At 42.8% G+C, this 21608-nt stretch overlaps 1 protein-coding gene across 2 annotated transcripts in view; it reads left to right on the forward strand.

Moving 5' to 3' along the window:
* malrd1 (MAM and LDL receptor class A domain containing 1) overlaps nt 1–21608 on the forward strand; it is a 110849-nt gene that overhangs the window by 23720 nt on the left and 65521 nt on the right. For both annotated transcript variants that reach the window (XR_005036078.1, XM_036944252.1), the window contains exons 6-13: nt 2371–2514; nt 2984–3142; nt 3880–3985; nt 4834–5207; nt 5416–5879; nt 18713–18800; nt 19040–19219; nt 19838–19997. Coding sequence is in view for 1 of the 2 variants with exons in the window: in XM_036944252.1 (XP_036800147.1) it covers nt 2371–2514; nt 2984–3142; nt 3880–3985; nt 4834–5207; nt 5416–5879; nt 18713–18800; nt 19040–19219; nt 19838–19997 (1675 nt within the window). In the remaining variant the exon portion in view is untranslated. The remainder of the gene's footprint in view (nt 1–2370; nt 2515–2983; nt 3143–3879; nt 3986–4833; nt 5208–5415; nt 5880–18712; nt 18801–19039; nt 19220–19837; nt 19998–21608) is intronic.

Consider the following 21608-nt stretch of genomic DNA (forward strand, 5'->3'; position numbering starts at 1 on the left):
TTGTGAATGACTACCTCATCTCTGTACCCCAGACATACAATTATCTGTAAGGTCCCTCAGTCGAGCAGTGAATTACAAGCACAGAATCAACCACAAATACCACAGAGGTTGCCTTGCAAAGAAGGGCACCTATTGGTAGAATGGTAAACATAAAAAAAAGCAGACAATTAATATTTCTTTAAGCATGGTGAAGTTATTAATTACACTTTGGCAGTTGTATCAATGGTACTGGAGAGGAAGGTAGACGTTTTATGTGTCCATCAACCTTTTGTGTTTTTTGTTTATTTGCTTTGTTTGAAACTTATTTTTTTACTTATTTTGTTCCTAATGTTGCCGCTACCGTCTCTTATGACCTGAAAGAACTTCTAGACATCAGGACTGTGATTATTCACCATGGACTAGCAGAATATTTTTTTCCTTTCACAACTCTGACGAGCCCGACGCAAAGGATATATTGCTTTCTCGGGAATAGACCCAGATCCCCGCGATTTGCGTGAAGAGGAGGTGGAGAAAAAGGGGCCAAAGGGCGGGCCACCTTCTGAGAATTCGTAGGCGATCGAATAAACCCCCGCTTCCCTCCATTTTGCTAGCAAACGTGCAATCTTTGGAGAATAAAATCTACGAGCTACACGGAAGATTTAACTACCAACGGGACATTAAAACTGTAATATCTTATGCTTCACGGAGAGTCGTGGCTGAAAGACAACACTATCAACATTCAGCTGGCTGGCTACACGCTATACCAGCAGGATACAACAGCGGCGTCTGGTAAGACAAGGGGCGGTGGACTATATATTTTTGTAAATAAAAGTTGGTGCACGATATCTAAGGAAGTCTCGAACTATTGCTCGCCTGAGATAGAATATCTCATGATAAGCTGTGGACCACACTATCTACCTAGAGTTTTCATCTGTGTTTTACGTTGCTGTTTACATACCACTACAGTCAGAGTGAGCTGTATTCCACCATAAACAAACAAGAAAACGCTCACCCAGAGGCGGAGCTCCTAGTAGGGGACTTTAATGCAGGGAAACTTAAATCCGTTTTACCAAATTTCTATCAGCGTATTAAATGTGCAACTAGAGGAGAAGAAAACTCTGGACCATCTATATTCCACACACAGAGACACATTCAAAGCTCTCCGTTGCCCTCCATTTGGCAAATCTGACCATAATTCCATCCCCCTGATTCCTGCTTACAAGCAAAAATTAAAGCAGAAAGCACCAGTGACTAGATCAATAAAAAAGTGGTCTGATGAAGCAGATGCTAAGCTACAGGACTGTTTTTCTAGCACAGACTGGAATGAGTTCTGGGATTCCTCCGATGGCATTGAGAAGTACACCACATCAGTCATTGGCTTCATCAATAAGTGCATCGATGACGTCGTCCCCACAGTGACCGTACATACAGTACATACCCTAACCAGAAGCCATGGATTACAGGCAGCATCCGCACTGAGCTAAAGGCTAGAGCTGCCGCTTTTAGTGAGTGGGAATCTAACCCGGAAGCTTATAAGAAATCCCGCTATGCCCTCCGACGAACCGTCAAACAGGCAAAGCATCAATACAGGACAATACAAGATGGAATCGTACTACACCGGCTCTGATGCTCGTTGGATGTGGCAGGGCTTGCAAACCATTACAGACTACAAAGGGAAGCACAGCCGAGAGCATGTGACACGAGCCTTCCAGACGAGCTAAACTACTTTTATGCTCGCTTCGAGGCAAATAACACTGTAACATGCATGAGAGCACCAGCTGTTCCGGAAGACTGTGTGATCCCGCTCTCCGCAGCCAATGTGCCTAAATGACTACCGACCCGTAGCACTCACTTCTGTAGCCATGAAGTGCTTTGAAAGGCTGGTCATGGCTCACATCAACACCATTATCCCAGAAACCCTAGACGCACTCAATTTGCATACCGCCTCAACAGATCCACAGATGATGCAATCTCTATTGCACTCCACACTGCCCTTTCCCATCTGGACTAAAGGAACACCTATGTGAGAATGCTATTCATTGACTACAGCTCAGTGTTCAACACCATAGTGCCCTCAAACTCTACAGAGTATTTTGTGAAGATCGTTGACAAAAAAATACAAATAAATACATTTAAAACTTTGTAACACAACAAAATGTGAAAACGTCAAGGGGTGTGAATACTTTCTGAAGTCACTGTAGTGCACTACTTTTGACCAGGGCCTATAGTAGTGCACTATATAGGGGATACAATGCCATTTAGGACACTGTCTGAAAGGCCTCTACACTGTCCCTAGTCCACATTGTTTACTGCTACCAGTAATAGCATTGTCTTGCCATGTGATATGTATATTCCTTCCTTTCTATGTTCTTTATCTGCTTTCATTCCCAGCCCCAGATAGCAGTGTTCCTCTGTCCCCAGTCCTTCTGTGCCCCCCCTCCTCCTTTACCTGTGCCAGTGGGGAGTGTATTGATGAGGGCAAGGTGTGTGACTTCACCCCACATTGTCCTGGCGGGGAGGATGAAGCCAGCTGCCGTAAGAACCCTGTTGCCAAAAATGCCAAGTAACAAACACACCAAACTCCAAATCCCATAAACAACCCTGGGCGTATCCCAGGTGCTGTGCTCAAGCTTCTGTCTTTTTGTAGTTTCATCATTTTTTTTTGCTACAGTTGTAGGCTATATCAGAAATGATCACGTTTGATCCTTCAGGTTGTTGAAGTTTGATGTAAGAGTACTTCTTCATTGTCCAATGTAGTTGAAGCTATGAATTAGTCAAACGTAGTCCGGAGGTCAGAATGGGGGTCAGTTCCAATCCTATTGCATTTCAATGTAGGAAAGCATTGACCCTCCTTCTGCTCGATGCCATTGAATTCATTGTCTTGTTGATTTGATTTATTTTGTGGTAAAACATTACTACAGTTTAAAAAGTACACAGAAATCCCAGAGAAGAACACAAGCAAGCTTGAAATACACTTACTTACTTATGCTCTCTCTTCACCCAGGCTCCTTCTGTGACTTTGAGAGTGACTCTTGTGGCTGGCATGAGTATGGCTTTGCCCAGGGGGATGGTTTCGACTGGGTCAGGGGCTCAGCAATGACCGTACCACTGGACCACCAGGGCCAGATCCCTCCTCTGGACCACTCCACCAACAGCAGCCAGGGTAGGAGGAAGGTGTCACTGTCAACACAACACCACACAACACTCCAAACAGCACAGTAACGCTAGCTCTGGTCCAGGGTGTTACGTGCTTCTTCCTAACAGCATCAGTGTCAGAAAATCGCACCTAACACCATGAACCAGAGCTAGGCAACACTGTGGTCTGAAAATAGTTATCTCCCCCACCCCCCACAGAGCGAGCTAATGGAATAAGCACAGAGGTGTGATTGCCTGATAAGAGGCTGTGTGGTGTCGGCTCGACGCTGTCGGTTTGGAAATAAGAGGCAGAATAAAATAATATTACTCACAGATTAAATCAATCACTTCTTCAGAAAATGCCCCGGCTGGTAATTTTGTAAGTACAGAGCCAGAGAGAGCAGCGGCGTCTGGAGAGAGAGAAACGCTTTCTCAGCCATCTGAATAATAGAGGGGAAATCGACATCTCTCCCGCCTGGTATTAAAAACCACACACCTCTGCGCAATATTTCACCCACTCCCAAACTTTATGTGCTCTTCTTCCTCTGCATTTTCAAATATATATATTTTTGCAATCAGGATAGTCAGGTTAATTGTTGTACGTTTATAGCTTCTTCCTCATGTTTATTTTTTATATGGGATGTCTCCTTCCTCCCTCCCTCTCTCCCCCCTCCTTCCTTCTCTCCGTCCATTTCTCTCAGCTCTGCTATTTTCAGTTTTTTATGCTGTTGTAAAGTTCTCCTCTGCTTTCCCTTCTCATTGCAGGCCACTTTATGTTTGTCTTGAAGAACAGTAGCAGTATTTCCCAGAAGGCTTTTCTCCGGGGCCCCCAGTACCGACAGTCAGCCTCTGGGTGCACCATGACCTTCTGGTGAGGATAATGACCCTGTTATCTTACAAACGGCATTAGAAGATTCCATTCCTCATGGTTCAGTAATGGGTCTGATGTTATTTCCACACTGGGGTGCCTCAGGGTATAGCTTTTGATTATCTCAGTACAGTGGCTCACTTTCTCTATGGGGCACCGCGACACTGTGCTACATACAAAATATTTACCGCTGTCTCTCTCAACAGAATAGGCATGAATTGAGATAACGCTGAATTTCTCCCGAACTCATTGGTCTGTAGATATATCACATGCCTATCTAAAGCTCTGCTGTTTTAGACTGCCAATTTGAGTTATAGATGTTCAAGTGCAGTATTTCACTAGCTCTGCCTCTCTCTCCCTCTCTTTTTGCTCTATGAGCATATCCCATTTCGTAGCTTCAGTCAGTAGTGAGACGTGCATCTGAATCGGTCACATTATGACACTTTTATGGCTGTTTAACATCCCTGTCAGAAGACAGATTGTATATTTCCTTTGGATGATTGGAATGCTACATTTGTCAGAAAATTGCAGTTCGAGGGTTTATCAATTTCATTTTCTCCAGAGCAAGCAGAAATGTTCGCGTTTAATGTCCGGCATGTTACATTATCATTCCTGGACAAATCATTACCTCGTCTCAAGAAATGAAGTACACTTCAACAGAAAACTCTGATGGGTTGCAAACCAGCCTGGTCAAATGGCTGTTATGTATCAGTAGTATGTAATGTGTGCGTCCCAAATTGCAACCTATTCCCTACATAGTGAACTACTTTTGACCAAGTAGTGCACTATAGAGGGAATAGTTTGCCATTTGGGACGCAAACAATTATCCCTCTCTACCCCCACACACCCAGGCATTATAACTCAGGCATCTCGGTGGGGGCTGCAGAAATGTACCTGCGTATCGCTGGCATGGACAACACCACCGTGCTGTGGCAAACCCTCTATAACCAAGGGAACCACTGGAACCGGGTCACGGTGCAGCTGGGCCGAATCACTCAGCCCTTCCAGTTCTTATTGGCTAAGCTCAGCCTGGGCGTGTTTGATGGAGTCTCCGCCCTGGACGACATCAGCTTCCAGAACTGCTTGTTACCCCCAGCGGTGGAGGCGGGGCAGTGCCCCAGCCACACCCACTTCCACTGCTTGCGGAGCCGGGCATGTGTGGAGCACCTGCAGCTTTGTGACCTGGTGGACGACTGTGGGGATGGCTCGGACGAGGATGACTGCTGTGAGTCATACTCACACAGACAGACAGAGGCAACCATACAATCAAAATAGAATGTACAGTACATGTGTGAGATACTAGAACATACAACAAAATTGGAACATTTTGGCTAAGCACTTTGCTCTTATAGCACCATATTTTGTGGGACGATAACAGGAAAACTCTTTCTCTCTGTCAATATTGTCTTCCTCTCCATCTCTTCCTCTCTCAGCCGCGGAGCTGATTTGTGACTTTGAACAGGGACTGTGTAGCTGGACCCAGGAGCAGAGCCACAAGGGAGGTGACATCTTTGACTGGACGCACATCCAGGGACCAACGCCCACCCTCCAAACTGGCCCCTGGAAGGACCATACCCTGGGCAACGTCAACGGTCACTACCTGTACATCGAGTCCTCTGCCCCCCAGGAGTTTAAGGACACGGCTGTGCTGGTCAGCCCAGTGTTCCAGCCTACCCTCCACCATGGTAACGGAATGCCCAGCATCGGCACAGGCCCCCGCCACCCCTGTGTGTTCCGCTTCCACTACCACATGTTTGGGTCTCATGTGTTCCGCCTGGCCGTGTACATGAGGACCACCAAGCCTGGCCATGGTCACATGCTGTGGGTGCGCTACGGCGACCAGGGCAACCTGTGGCACAGGAAAACTCTCTACCTCAACAGCGCCAAGCCCTTCCAGGTAACTAGGGTTGCAAAATTCTGGCAAACTTTCCCAAAATTCCCAGGTTTTCTAGAAATCCCAGATTGGAAGTTTCCTGGAATCAGGAGGGAATAAGCAGCAAATTGGGGAATCCTCCAATCAGGATTTCTGGAAAAACAGGGAATTTGGGGAAAGTTCCCTCTTTTGCAACCCTTTAGGTAACTCATTCAAAACTCTTCAAATTAGTGCCAGAGAGAATCTTTATATGTGATGGTTTATTGATGTTGTCGTCTGGTGAGCCTTTCTGATGGATGGTTGGTTTAGTGGTATTTCTGTTATTAAACCACACTTTTACCTCCTAAAGAGATACCCGCCACTGCTCTGAGACTCAACAGAAAACAGTCCACATTGACATCAGTCGGTCAACTGTTCACTTCCAATCGGACAACACAAATTGCATGCTGTAGTTAAACAGGCCTCACTTGAGTTCTTCGTTGTTCTAAAGCCTTGTTCGCATTGGCATTTTTTTTGCATATCTGATTGGAAGCTGTTCTTTTCCTGCAGTCTGAATAGCCAAAAAAAGCACATTGAATCAGATATTTCAATGGACATTTCAAACCACCTTGGTAGGTTGTTTTGAAATCAGATACAAATCTGATTCTTGGCCATGCAACTTGATCTGATTTATTTGTCCTCAAGTGGTTTTTAGACTGTTATTTGGCACATCCTGTTGCTTGCTAGCTACTCTGACATTTTTGACAAGAACAAGTTGTAGCTAATGGGCTTGTTAATTGTTTCTAAACAATTTAGTGATTGTGCTAGAAAGCGTAACAGCTACCTAGCTAGCTAGTTGACTGCTGTGGATAGCCAAAAATGACTTGTTTTGAAAGTTGCATATTTTTTTCCTTTGAGGCTTTTAAAGTGTTCTTACACTATGATTTTCTTTTAAAAAAATATTACATTTTTTTATTAACAAACAGAACACATTCCACATCCACAGATGTGGCAGACATAAATAATCTAATAAATAAAACAAAACCAACATATTTGCAGCAGCACTATCTGTGATCATAGCTATTTCCAGCTTTAGCTGAGACAACAAGCGAGGAATTTGTTTTGCAGCACCTTACACAACATCTACAGTATATACACACATTTCCCTAATCACGCCATTCACTCTGTCCAATTTTGAAATATAGTTGTGTAGTGGAGACCAATCTATCAAACCTGGGCTGTCTCTTGAAGAGGTTATAAGTGAGCTTTTCAAGAGGAAGAAAATCAACAGTCTGGTCAATCCACATGTTAAATTAGAAGAATTAGAAGCCCACAGTAGATAATGATAGTATGTGATAGTCCTAAACACATTTTCTCTGTCTGGATCAAGAACAAAGTCCTGTTGGGCATCAAGAAGATAGACACAGGGTTATATCAAACTGTACATCTAGTATTTTCTGTGCAGCAGTATGTATAGATTGCCAAAATCTGATAATCTCTCTACAACTCCAAAATACATGAATATACAGCAAATTCCACTTTCAGATGTACATCTTTTACAATCAGGAGAAATGTCTGTATTCATTCTATAGAGAAATTTGTATAAAAAAAAAATATATTAAACAAAACATTTTTATTTTAGTAGAGGAGCAGTATACCCTGTCGCAAACATCCGCCCCACAACTCTTCACTGATAGTCAGACAAAGGTCCTTTTCCCAGATTATTTTCAAAGGGGTTATTGAGGAGCCCACATTCTCAGAAAGGAGTCTATAGATATAGGAGATTTTGCCTTTGGTGGATTGTGCTGTAGCAAGAAGGGTCTCAACTTCATTCAGCTGAGCTCCATAGCTCCCCTTGGAAGTGAATGAGGAAAATGACATGTCTAATATAAAGATATATGTTTTAAATTGGATCTTGGCACATTGAATTCACTGCAGAACTCTTGAAAGGATTTCAGTATAGTTGTGTTCTGATGAAACAGGTCTGACACGTTCCTGATCCCGAGAGTATGCCGAAGATGAAAGTTGGCATCACTCAGGGCTTTGGGCAAGTTTGGATTGCATGTTATAGGTGAGTGAGAGCATATCTGTGAGGAAATGCCGAGGTATGTTCTTACAGTCCCTCCATGCTAGTAGGACGTTGTAAATCACAAAGGTTTTGGGTATGTTGCCCACTTCGCTAAAGTTATTCCTGAATATAATTGAGCTTAGGGGCAATGGACCACAGGATTGGGCCTCTTATCTGAATCCACATTGAGTCTTGTCTGTTTGTGATCCATGTTAACATGTTGTGGATTTGTAGTACAATTGAAGGCAGGGAAGTGCAAAACCACTCTTAGAGTCAGGTTTCGATAGAATAGAGAACTTGATCCTAGGTTTTTTTATTGTCCCATATACATTTGGTGATGCGTTGGTTGGTTGTTTAGAAAAAAGAAACTGGGAGACAGCATGGGAGCATCTGAAATAAATAGTTAAATCTAGGGAGGATGTTCATATGGATAGCATTGATTCTTCCGACTAAGCTAATTGTGAGGGAAATCCAGGTTTTTGAGATCATTCTTGATTCGATCCAGAAGTGGGAGATAATTTTCCTTGAAAAGGCAATTCAGATCTGGTGTTACAAAGCTTCCAAGGTATTGAAACCCCTGTGTCTTCCATTGGAACGGGAAGAGTGTCTTCATAGAGCTGGTGAGTCGAAGATTGAGAAGGAAAACAATGGATTTGTTCAAATATATCTTAAATCCTGACAACTTGCCGCAGTGAGCAATTGTGTCTATAAAATGGGAGGGTGGGATTTCTCAGGATTGGATATGTAGAGCAAGACATGATCAGCGTAGAGGGAAATCTTGTTCTGACCTGCAGAAACCCCCATAATACTTGGATCGCTCCTCATCAACTCCGCCCCCAACAAGTAGAGCAGGGGGACAGCGAGCATTCTTGTTTTGTTCCACAAGGGAATCTGTGAGAGTTCAGACCGTGAGTAGACACCATGGCATTTGGATGAGAATATGGGGACTTAATCCATTTACTAAAGTTTGGTGCCCATATTGAACTTTTCTAAGACGGAGAACAGAAAGCTCCACTCCATCCTGTCAAACGCCTTCTCAGCATTCAGTGAAGCCAGCAGGACAGGGGTCTTTTGTGCATTTACCTGATCTATAATATTAAAAAGACGGTTTGGTCCCCTTTTATTATTTTGGGAAGAAGAGTGTTTCGTCTTTTGGCAAGCAATTTGGTAATTATTCTGTAATCGAAAACCAACAAGCTTATGGGCTAGAAGTACGAGCAGGATAGAGGGTCCTTGTCTTTTTTTGAGCAACACTGTAATGCGAGCTGTGTACATAGAGTCTGGGACAGCTCAGTTTTCACAAAAATCCTCCAGCGTTGGCATGAAAATGGGGCTAAGCTGGGACCAAAAAGCTTTGTAGAACTCTCTGGAAATCTGTCTGGGCCTGGGGACTTGTTAGGTGGCATGGAAATGATTGCCTCTAGGACCTCCTCAGGAGTGAAGGGGGAGTCGAGATCTTCTTGGTCGGTCTCCGATAGTTTTGGTAGCGAGATTCCTCTATGAAGGAATGGAGTTCTGCTTCTGTATGTTTTCTCTCAGAAGTATATCATTTGCAGTAAAAATCATGAAAAGTAAAATGTATCTTATCTGGATCATAAGTGACCTTGTCATCTTCTGTTCGGATTGCCATGATTGTATGCTTGAACTGATCTGTTTTAAATTGGTATGCAAGCAATCTGCTAGGCTTGTTGCTATACTCATGGTATTTCTGATTAGTAAAGAAAACATGTTTTTTAATCTCTCGAGTATAGTCCAAGTTTAGTTTGGCTTGGGCTGCTTTTAGTTGACTCCAGGAGGAGCTGTCTGTTGATTGTTTATATAAATATATATATACAGTGGGGCAAAAAAGTATTTAGTCAGCCACCAATTGTGCAAGTTCTCCCACTTAAAAAGATGAGAGGCCTGTAATTTTCATCATAGGTACACTTCAACTATGACAGACAAAATTAGAAAAAAAATCCAGAATATCACATTGTAGGATTTTTAATGAATTTATTTGCAAATAAAGGTGGAAAATAAGTATTTGGTCACCTACAAATAAGCAAGATTTCTGGCTCTCACAGACCTGTAACTTCTATTTTAAGAGGCTCCTCTGTCCTCCACTCGTTACCTGTATTAATGGCACCTGTTTGAACTTGTTATCAGTAGAAAAGACACCTGTCCACAACCTCACACAGTCACACTCCAAACTCCACTATGGCCAAGACCAAAGAGCTGTCAAAGGACACCAGAAACAAAATTGTAGACCAGCACCAGGCTGGGAAGACTGAATCTGCAATAGGTAAGCAGCTTGGTTTGAAGAAATCAACTGTGGGAGCAATTATTAGGAAATGGAAGACATACAAGACCACTGATAATCTCCCTCGATCTGGGGCTCCACGCAAGATCTCACCCCGTGGGGTCAAAATGATCACAAGAACGGTGAGCAAAAATCCCAGAACCACACGGGGGGACCTAGTGAATGAGAGCTGGGACCAAAGTAACAAAGCCTACCATCAGTAACACACTACGCCGCCAGGGACTCAAATCCTGCAGTGCCAGACGTGTCCCCCTGCTTAAGCCAGTACATATCCAGGCCCGTCTGAAGTTTGCTAGAGAGCATTTGGATGATCCAGAAGAAGATTGGGAGAATGTCATATGGTCAGATGAAACCAAAATAGAACTTTTTGGTAAAAACTCAACTCATCGTGTTTGGAGGACAAAGAATGCTGAGTTGCATCCAAAGAACACCATACCTACTGTGAAGCATGGGGGTGGAAACATCATGCTTTGGGATTGTTTTTCTGCAAAGGGACCAGGACGACTGATCCGTGTAAAGGAAAGAATGAATGGGACCATGTATCGTGAGATTTTGAGTGAAAACCTCCTTCCATCAGCAAGGGCATTGAAGATGAAACATGGCTGGGTCTTTCAGCATGACATTGATCCTAAACACACCGCTCGGGCAACGAAGGAGTGGCTTCGTAAGAAGCATTTCAAGGTCCTGGAGTGGCCTAGCCAGTCTCCAGATCTCAACCCCATAGAAAATATTTGGAGGGAGTTGAAAGTCCGTGTTGCCCAGCAACAGCCCCAAAACATCACTGCTCTAGAGGAGATCTGCATGGAGGAATGGGCCAAAATACCAGCAATAGTGTGTGAAAACCTTGTGAAGACTTACAGAAAACATTTTACCTCTGTCATTGCCAACAAAGGGTATATAACAAAGTATTGAGATAAACTTTTGTTATTGACCAAATACTTATTTTCCACCATAATTTGCAAATAAATTCATTAAAAATTCTACAATGTGATTTTCTGGAATTATTTTTCTCATTTTGTCTGTCATAGGTGAAGTGTACCTATGATGAAAATTACAGGCCTCTCTCATCTTTTTAAGTGGGAGAACTTGCACAATTGATATATATATGTATGTATGTATGTATGTATGTATGTATGTATGTATGTATGTATGTATGTATGTATGTATGTATGTATGTATGTATGTATATATATATATGTATGTATGTTGTTTTTTCAGCATTCCAGCTCCCTTTCAAAATCTAACCTGTGTGCTTCCATTGCTATTTTCTTAGAGGAAGCATATGCAAATAGATGACCTCTTAGTGTGGCTTTGGGAGCGTCCCATATTGTGGCCGGAGAAACATTAAAGTCTTTGCTGTCTTGTGTATAGTTGTCTATCCATGAAGTGACCAATGTATGGAATGCTTTGTTTTATAAAATGGAGGTGTTGAATTTCCAATTCTTTGACCTTGGGACGTTTTTACAGAGGTCAAAGCAGAGGCGGACAAAGGCGTGATTTGAAAGTGCTATGGGTTCGATTGTACAAGTGGCAGAAGTTATGGGATAAAAATGTACTCTATACGAGAGTAGGTTTTATGGACATTGGAGTATGTATAGTCCACAGATGAGCTATTAGTCCCTCTCCAGGTATCTATCAGTCCCCATTCTCTTTAGTAAGAGAGTTCAACGTCTTTGCCGATCTAGGGTTTGTGGTGGGGACTTGAGATGATTTGTTCAGAGTTGAGTTGAGGGTACAATTAAAATCTCCAGCCAGCACGCCAAAGGAAACGCAATGCTCATTGAACAGGGTTATCATTTTCAACATGAAAGTGGGAGTATCTGTGTTAGGGGGCGTATATATTGAAGATAGTAATTGGTTGCCCGTACAGTGACCCAGTTATTATAGGAAATCTTCCCTCTGGATCAGATGTGTTTTTGTCAATTTTGAATGGAACATGCTTATGGATAAATATGGCTGTGCCTCTATAGTTAGATTTGAAAGATAAAGAAACACACCTGTCCCACCCAAGCTCTGCTCAGTTTAGCGTGTTCGCTAAACTGGCATCACAGAGGTCTCTTGTCGTAGCGCAATGTCTGCTTTTTCTTTTTTGAGAGCACATAGTATCTTTTTCCGTTTTATTGCAGGACCTAGCCCATGGCAGTTCCATATCAGTAGATTAAAGGTACTAGTCAAAGTCATTGTACAGTTATGGAACTCTAGTGCAAGTCATCTCTGGGTATATAGGTGGATAATAGTTACAGCTGCAATCACATGAAAAAAAAAAAAGAAAAAAGAACAATCTCTGAACACCACAGCCGAATTCCCAAACAACTCGACATACTGTTTCCTGTTGGATCTGTTAACCCCAAGCTTAGTCGCAATTCTGTGTTTCCGAAAAATGCGATCAATGCCTCATCCTCTCCGCTCCGCATTAACTGAGTGACAATGTAGCATCCGTCCAGGCCACCTTTAAAAAGAGAGGGAGAAATAAAGTAAACAAAAGCAATAGCCCAGCCTCCAAATAAATCCTCCAAATCCTCCAAAGGACATAGGCTTAATCCCGAGTGGCGCAGCGGTTTAAGGCACTGCATCTCAGTGCTAGAGGCGTCACTGCAGACACACTGATTTGAATCCAGGCTATATCCCAACCGGCCGTGACTGGGAGTCCCATAGGGCGGCATACAATTGGTCCAGCGTCGTCCAGGTTTGGCCGGTGTAGGTCGTCATTGTAAATAAGAATTTGTTCTTTAACTGACTTGCCTAGTTAAATAAAGGTTAAATAAATCAAAAACAGAAGTGAGGGAACAAATCCCTAAGAGGAATCTATAGGATAAGTTATTTGTTATATCAACAGAATAAAAACGCAATCATACACATGAACATCAACTTGACAACACTGATCCTCCTGTTGATGTGTCTCCCAAATAGCCTACATGTTCTACAGACAAGATAACACGCTGTAAATGGTTCATTGTCCCACTTCACATTAAAGGTGAAATAAAAGAAGGCTAAAACGTTAGTAGGCCTAGGTTAGGCTATAGGGCATATTCCTCTCGCAGACAAAATAAAAAATAAATAAAAGGATGTGTTCAACAGAGGATGAGGTTGGCAGTTGTTGGGCCTTGGGAAGGGACGTGTTCTCACGCTCCTGGCTAATGGCGCTAGTTTTTTTCCTGAAGCTAGCTGTTTCTTGGAGGCTTTTTCGGTGGCTATTGCTCGAGTCCGGGTTAAAATGTCACAGGTAACGTTGCCTTTTGTAGCCGCCGTGGCTATTTTGACTATAGCTAACGGGGTTTAACTTGAAGTGGAGGTAAGATTAAGAATTGGAAATGACTTGTGCGGAACTCTCAGTTCATGCGGCCATCTCGTTCAAGAGTCCCGTGATCCCCCCTTTACACTATGATTTTGAACACTCAAAACAACTGGGAAGCGTCCATGGCAGGCATTGTTGTCGCCATAGCTTGCTACATAACCTCTGAGTGATAAAAAGCATGAGCACCACCACCAATCAACCTACACTTCTGCGCACACACCCATTGTTACTATGACAACTAGCGTAGCCATGATAGCAAATGACTGCTGTCTGAACACACACACACATCCAATTTGGTCACTTGTAACTTGCTGTTTGGGCAGTCAGTATTCCAAAACAGATTTGAAAAACAAAACTGATTTGAGCATTAAGGTGTGAACAAGGCTTAATTGCACTGAAGCAAAGAGGGCCTGATTAAGTTACTAGCTAATATGCTGTAGTCAGGGGTTGTCACGTTCTTCCCTAGACTCGGCATATCTCCCCTCTGTCCAATAAACTTGGGTTTATTCCAGCTCACATCCAATTAACAGTCCAGATTAATTGGCTCTGGCCTGAGGTGAGCTGTAGGAGGTGTAAAAGCAGCCCTCTAAGGGTGAAGGAGATCCACTCACTCACTCACTCACACGTTGCTCTATCAGTCCGAATTACGGGGGAGAAAGGGAGAGGTAAGATCTGCTGAATGAGACATGAGTTCCTCTAAACTCAACAAATGTCAAACTTTGGGGGCGGTCTCTAAATATTGATAATTTGACCGGGACGCGCACCGACAGCAAGATGCATCTACCTCACCGAAGAAAACACTTGAGCAAGCGAAACAGCGCCCCTTTGTCTCAGTATGTGTAGCCCATGTGTCTGATACTGTCTGGCCAAAAAGAGTATGACAATTCACCTCTCCAGTGAGATAGATTGAGCCACTTTCAAATTGAAGGATAATTATGAAACGTTCTTCCATACTTTTTTTGTTGTTCACATTTTTGGGGGACGCATGGTTTCCCGTGGCATCCATGAATACACCCCACTGTAGTAGGCTTAATGACAATCACCAAATGTCATTACACTTATGGTGTTTGTAACAGATATCCCTTAACATTTATCAAATGGGTCAAACGTGCACAGTGCACTGGAATTATGGACGAACGTGCACAGCTGCAGGTAGCCTACTTTTTGAAGTGATTTGTTTCACAATCGGATGAAAACATCATGAATGGTTGTGTTCATGCCACATTAAAATGTAATACATGTTTACTGTTAAATTTTGTCTTTACTATTAGGCCCATACAAAATATTAGGCCCAATAGGCTCCCCCGAATGTCACTGTATAATTCCCACTCTGTGTGGAATTCTAATATACTGAACAAAAATATAAACGCAACATGCAACAATTTCAAAGATTTCACTAAGTTACAGTTCATATGAGGAAATCAGTCAGTTGAAATGAATTCACTAGATTCTAATCTATGGATTTCACATGACTGGGAATACAGATATGCATCTGTTGGTCACAGATACCTTCAAAAAAAATGGGCCTCACAATGGGCCTCAAGATCTCGTCACGGTATTTTTGTGCATTCAAATTGCCATAGATAAAGTGCAATAGTATTCGTTGTTCGTAGCTTATGCCTACCAATACCATAACCTCACTGCCACAATGGGGCACTCTGGTCACAACGTTGACATCAGTAAACTGTTCGCCCACAAAACTCCATACACGTGGTCTGTGGTTGGGAGACCGGTTATATGTACTGCCAAATTCTCTAAAACTACATTGAAGGTGGCTTAGGGTAGAGAAATGAACATTACATTCTCTGGCAACAGCTCTGGTGGACATTCCTACAGTCAGCATGCCAATTGCACACTCCTTCAACATTTGAGACATTTGTGGTTGTGTTGTGTGACAAAACTGCACATTTTAGAGCACAAGGTGCACCTGTGTAATGATCCTGCTGTTTAATCAGCTTCTTGATATGTCATACCTGTCATATGGATGGACTATCTTGGTAAAGGAGCAATGCTCACTAACAGGGATATAAACAACATTTGAGAGAAATAAGCTTTTTGTGCGTATGGAACATTTCTGGGATCTTTTATTTCAGCTCATGAAACATGGGACCAATACTTTACATGTTGCGTTTATATTTTTGTCCAGTATAGAACAGACCTGGGGGTGGTCAGTGGGGGAGTTTTTTCATTAGCTTACTAGCTACCAGTTAATTGGATTTGAAGAGAGACGTTGGAGTAAAAGGTGTAGTGCAATATCTTTTAGTTGAGGGAGCGCAATAAAAACATAATTACTTAATCATTTCCTAATCAAAATTTGTAGCCTATTGAATATCATTGTAGAATTGGTCTATGCATAAAATGCATCCTCCAATTGCAATGTCTCCCTATGCCCACACGTATTGTCACAAGAACATTTACATTTTTAATTCCCTCAAACACCAAGTTAAACTGCATGCCAATCATTTGATCTCGATCAGTTTCATGGGAATATTCATTTAGATTTTGAATGACTGTTTTGTGAGCGAATTAAAGCATACGGCGTTATCAAACTATTATCTCGTAGGCCTATTTTGTTTCGATCAAAGCATACAGTGCAGAGTATTACATAGGGCTGCATCTCAGAGAGTATTCAGACCCTTGACTTTTTGTTGTGTTACGGCCTGATTCTAAAATGGATTAAATTTAAAAAAAAATCTTCATCAACCTACTCACAATACCCCAAATGACAAAGTGAAAACAGGCTTTTAGAATTTTTTTGCAAATGTAAAAAAAACAAAAACAGAAATACCTTATTTACATAAGTATTCAAACCCTTTGCTATGAGACACGAAATTGAGCTCAGGTGCGTCGTGTTTCCATTGATCATCCTTGAGGTGTTTCTACAACTTGATTGGTGTCCACCTGTGGTTAATTCAATTGATTTGACATGATTTGGAAGGCACACACCTGTCTATATAAGGTCCCACATTTGACAGTGCATTTCAGAGCAAAAAACATTCCATGAGGTCGAAGGAATTGTCCATAGAGACCCGCGACAGGATTGTGTCGAGGCACAGATCTGGGGAAGGGTACCAAAAAATGTCTGCAGCATTGAAGGTCCCCAAGAACACAGTGGTCTCCATCATTCTTAAATGGAAGAAGTTTGGAACCGCCAAGACTCTTCCTAGAGCTGGCTGCCCGGCCAAACTGAGCAATCGGGGGAGAAGGGCCTTCGTCAGGGAGGTGACCAAAAACCCAATGTTCACTCTAACAGAGCTCTAGAGTTTCTCTGTGGAGATGGGAGAACCTTCCAGGAGTACAACCATCTCTGCAGCACTTCACCAATCAGGACTTTATAGTAGAGTGACCAGACAGAAGCCACTCTTCAGTAGAAGGCACATGACAGCCTTCTTGGAGTTTGCCAAAAGGCACCTAAAGACTCTCAGTCCATGAGAAACAAGATTCTCTGGTTTGATGAAACCAAGATTGAACTATTTGGCCTGAATGCCAAGCGTCATGTCTGGAGGAAACCTGGCACCATCCCTACAGTGAACCATGGTGGTGGTTCACGCTGTGGGGATGTTTTTCAGCAGCAGGGACTGGGAGACTAGTCAGGATCGAGGAAAAGATGAACAGAGAAAAGTACAGAGCGCTCAGGAAGTCAGACTGGGGCAAAGGTTCACCTTCAAACAGGACAATGACCATAAGCACACAGACTAGACAACGCAGGAGTGGGTTCGGGACAAGTCTCTGAATGTCCTTGAGTGGCCCAGCCAGAGCCCGGACTTGAACACGATTAAACATCTCTGAAGAGACCTGAAAATAGCTGTGCAGCAACGCTCCCCATCCAACCTGACAGAGCTTGAGAGTATCTGCAGAGAAGAATGGGAGAAACTCCCCAAATAGAGGTGTGCCAAGCTTGTAGCGTCATACCCAAGAAGACTCAAGGCGATAATCGCTGCTGAAGGTGCTTCAACAAAGTACTAAATAAAGGGTCTGAATACTTTTGCTTTCTCATTATGGGGTATTGTTTGTAGATTGAAAGGTAACAAAATGTGGAAAAAGTCAAGTGGTCTGAATACTGTCCGAATGCACTGCATATCCTGCCTAGTGCCGCGAGTTGTTGAGTTTTGGCCTCATGAGTAGTTATTTTTTACTATTCAGTTTCAGATAAGAAATGACTGAGGAGGTATATGCTACTATGTTCGGTACTGTTATGTAAAATAATAATGAATCGTGTGATCTTGTAAACGATCACCATTGTGAGAAGTGATAATCTTCCATTTGTAATAATAGTAACAATACAAATGTGATGAGTAGGACTATTAGATGTAGGTCAAATCTTCATGAAGGTTATTGAGTGATTTGAGCCCCCTTCGATCCCTGGTGCAGAAAGGACAGGCAGTGAATTTGGAAATAAATCACATGGGTATGATGGTAAGGTTCATATGGTGGATCAGTATTTTTGCACATGGACAGTTGGGCGAGTTCAAGTGCGTACGACATGAAACCCGAGTCCATAAAAAAAACTGTTTTGAGGACAGCCGTTTTAGCAACCCCTGATAGAGTTTTCTGTCTTTAACGGTTCTTCTTACATCGGATTTGGCCAACTCATTTGGCCCAGAGAGAGAGAGAGAGAGAGAGAGAAGACAAGGAAGAAATCCCAATTTACCTACCTATAGGCTGCTATAGTCTACACATTTAGTTAGTCTGCCATTCTACTGTTTTCATGGACTTTTTGTGGTAATTAAATACTATTTATTTAGAATTTATCGGAATCTATTTTCCAGAAATATTTGTACCAGCTTCGTGTATTCTCTAATAGGAAAAAGTGAGGGAGTGACACTCCCCCGCGCTACAACAGCACTACATCTCTGGTTGTAGTGCTTGACTTGCTCAGGACTCAGCGTTTTGGGTTTATGCTGAAACGACAATCTACAACTGTGTTCTGAGGTAAATTGTTCTCCGTACTGTGCTGCTCTCCTGGTAGAGTGACAGTTACCAGGCTATAGGCTGAACCTGCTGAGGAGGCTGAAAGGGACATAGGGAATAGAGTGTAATTTGAGATGCAGCCCTATGTAGTGCACTTCTATTGACCAATGCCCATATAGCTGTTCACTACATAGGGAATCAGTTGCCATTTGGGACACTACCATAAAATACAGTATCACACACTGCACTTAGATGGAAAACAAACATACACACACAGAGCCATACATTGTTGTTTGTGTTGGCAGATTCTGGTCGAGGGCACAGTCGGTGATGACTTCAATGGAGACATCGCCATTGATGACCTGTCCTTCCTGGACTGTGTGCTCTATAATGGTAATTAGTATACATACTTCAGCAAGACCCTTATTCAAAAATATTCAACATCTATTATTATTATTTAGACCACTTCCCCTGCCATAAAACATTTTTGGGACAGCTGAGGTAAGCACACCATTTTTCTTCAGGAAGATTTCCGATTGTAGTTATACCTTACCACCAGCATGTAAAACTGTGTCCCACTCTAGATTGAGTTACAGTTTGTTGGATGTGTTGTGTGTATTTGTTTGTTTCAGGGGACTTGCCCTCGGTGAGCCCCACCACCCCCTTCCCCCCGACGGAAGCCCCTACAGTCCAGCCCCACATCTGCCCAGAGGGGAAGTTTGTGTGTGGTGCGCACGGAGAGTGTGTGGACCAGAGCAGGGTGTGTGACTTTAGACATGACTGCTCCGATGGGTTGGATGAACAGCACTGTGGTGGGTAGTGACCTTGTTCCCTCAGATCAGGGACAGTGTGTATATAGGATAAGGTCTTGCCTCCCCATTTAAACTTTTCAACTGTGTGTCTCAAAGGCAAATCTGCTTGATACATATGGCCCCTGGGCTGTGATTTGACCAGAATTTGATTATTGGAATTTATCCCTTCTCTCTCTTTCTCTCCCACCCTATTTCTGTCCTTGCTGTGCACTCTCTTCATCCACAGAGAAGACAGAGACCACTAGAATTGTCTTGAATCAGAAATAGAATTGTTCAGAATTTTCAAAGACCATAGGTATTGTCTAATGTTTGTTTGTTTGTTTGTTTGTTTGTTTGTTTGTTTGTTTGTTTGTTTGTTTGTTTGTTTGTTTGTTTGTTTGTTTGTTTGTTTGTTTGTTTGTTTGTTTGTTTGTTTGTTTCTTTCTTTCTTTCTTTCTTTCTTTCTTTCTTTCTTTCTTTCTTTCTTTCTTTCTTTCTTTCTTTCTTTCTTTCTTTCTTTCTTTCTTTCTTTCTTTCTTTCTTTCTTTCTTTCTTTCTTTCTTTCTTTCTTTCTTTCTTTCTTTCTTTCTTTCTTTCTTTCTTTCTTTCTTTCTTTCTTTCTTTCTGTGTGTCCCCCAGTAAAGGAGGTATGTGATTTTGAGGGGGGTGTTGCATGTGGCTGGGAGAGGGTCAGTCCTGCTCCCTCTGTCCTGCTCCATTCATTCCGCTGGCTCCCTGACCAGGGAAACACCGTACACCTCGGAGAGCAGTACCACCGGCCAGTCATCGACCACACCCTGTGAGTCACAAACACATGCACAGACACAGGCACACATGTACACGTACAGTACAGGCACACATACGTGCACACACACACACACTAGAAAGGTGCATGCCCACCTGAGGATCACTCCTTTTTAGCCATCTGAAAATCCACTTGTCACTTAAATATCACTGGATTGATGGCTTTCATTTTACTGTAGTGACTCTTGCTTAGTTTTTTCCCGTTAACGTAGCGACCGCGCAAAGTTTGTAATGACCTGACAAACACACTCTGGTAATGGCTGAAGTGGGCTCAGTGGAATAAATTGGCTTGTGATGCATTTATAAGAATGCCAATGCACCGGCTCGGCAATTACATCACAAGAAAGGTAACTTTATTTTAGTTGGTGTTGATTTTTTGTGTAATTAAAAACTATATATATATATATTATTTAATGTTTATTTAACTAGGCAAGTCAGTTAATAAGAACAAATTCTTATTTACAATGACGGCCTAAGAACAGTGGGTTAACTGCCTTGTTCAGGGGCAGAGCAACAGATTTTTACCTTGTCAGCTCGGGAATTCAATTCACCAACCTTTCGGTTACTAGCCCAACGCTCTCACCACTAGGCTACCTGCCACCCCAATTGAAAAAACAAATGATTTAATACAGTTGAAAGGTTTACAAATCAAATGCGCTAAAATGAAATCAACTTCTGAAAATGAACACTCGGATGAACTATCCGCCGCCATTGTTGCAACCCCTATTACCAGCCTGTTCAACCTCTCTTTCGAATCGCCCAAGATCCCTAAAGATTGGAAAGCTGACGCGGTCATCCCCCTCGTCAAAGGGGGTGATACTCTAGACCCAAACTGTTACAGACCTATAGCCATCCTGTCTATCTAAAGTCTTCGAAAGCCAAGTTAATAAACAGATCACTGACCATTTCGAATCCCACCGTACCTTCTCCGCTGTGCAATCCGGCTTTCGAGTCGGTCACGGGTGCACCTCAGCCACGCTCAAGGTACTAAACGGTATCATAACCGCCATCGATAAAAGACCGTACTGTGCAGCCGTCTTCATCGACTTGGCCAAGGCTTTCGACTCTGTCAATCACCGTATTCTTATCGGCAGACTCAATAGCCTTGGTTTTTCTAATGACTGCCTCGCCTGGTTCACCAACTACTTTGCAGACAGAGTTCAGTGTGTCAAATCGGAGGGCATGTTGTCCGGACCTCTGGCAGTCTCTATGGGGGTGCCACAGGGTTCAATTCTCGGGCCGACTCTTTTTTCTGTATATATCAATGATGTCACTCTTGCTGCGGGCGATTCCCTGATCCACCTCTACGCAGACGACACCATTCTGTATACTTATGGCCCTTCCTTGGACACTGTGTTAACTAACCTCTAGATGAGCTTCAATGCCATACAACTCTCCTTCCGTGGCCTCCAACTGCTCTTAAACACTAGTAAAACTAAATGCATGCTTTACAACCGTTCGCTGCCCGCACCCTCCCGCCCGACTAGCATCACCACCCTGGACGGTTCCGACCTAGAATATGTGGACAACTATAAATACCTAGGTGTCTGGTTAGACTGTAAACTCTCCTTCCAGAATCATATTAAACATCTCCAATCCAAAATCA

This window comes from Oncorhynchus mykiss, chromosome 15 (assembly GCF_013265735.2).
Source record: "Oncorhynchus mykiss isolate Arlee chromosome 15, USDA_OmykA_1.1, whole genome shotgun sequence".
NCBI classification, from domain to species: Eukaryota; Metazoa; Chordata; class Actinopteri; order Salmoniformes; family Salmonidae; genus Oncorhynchus; species Oncorhynchus mykiss.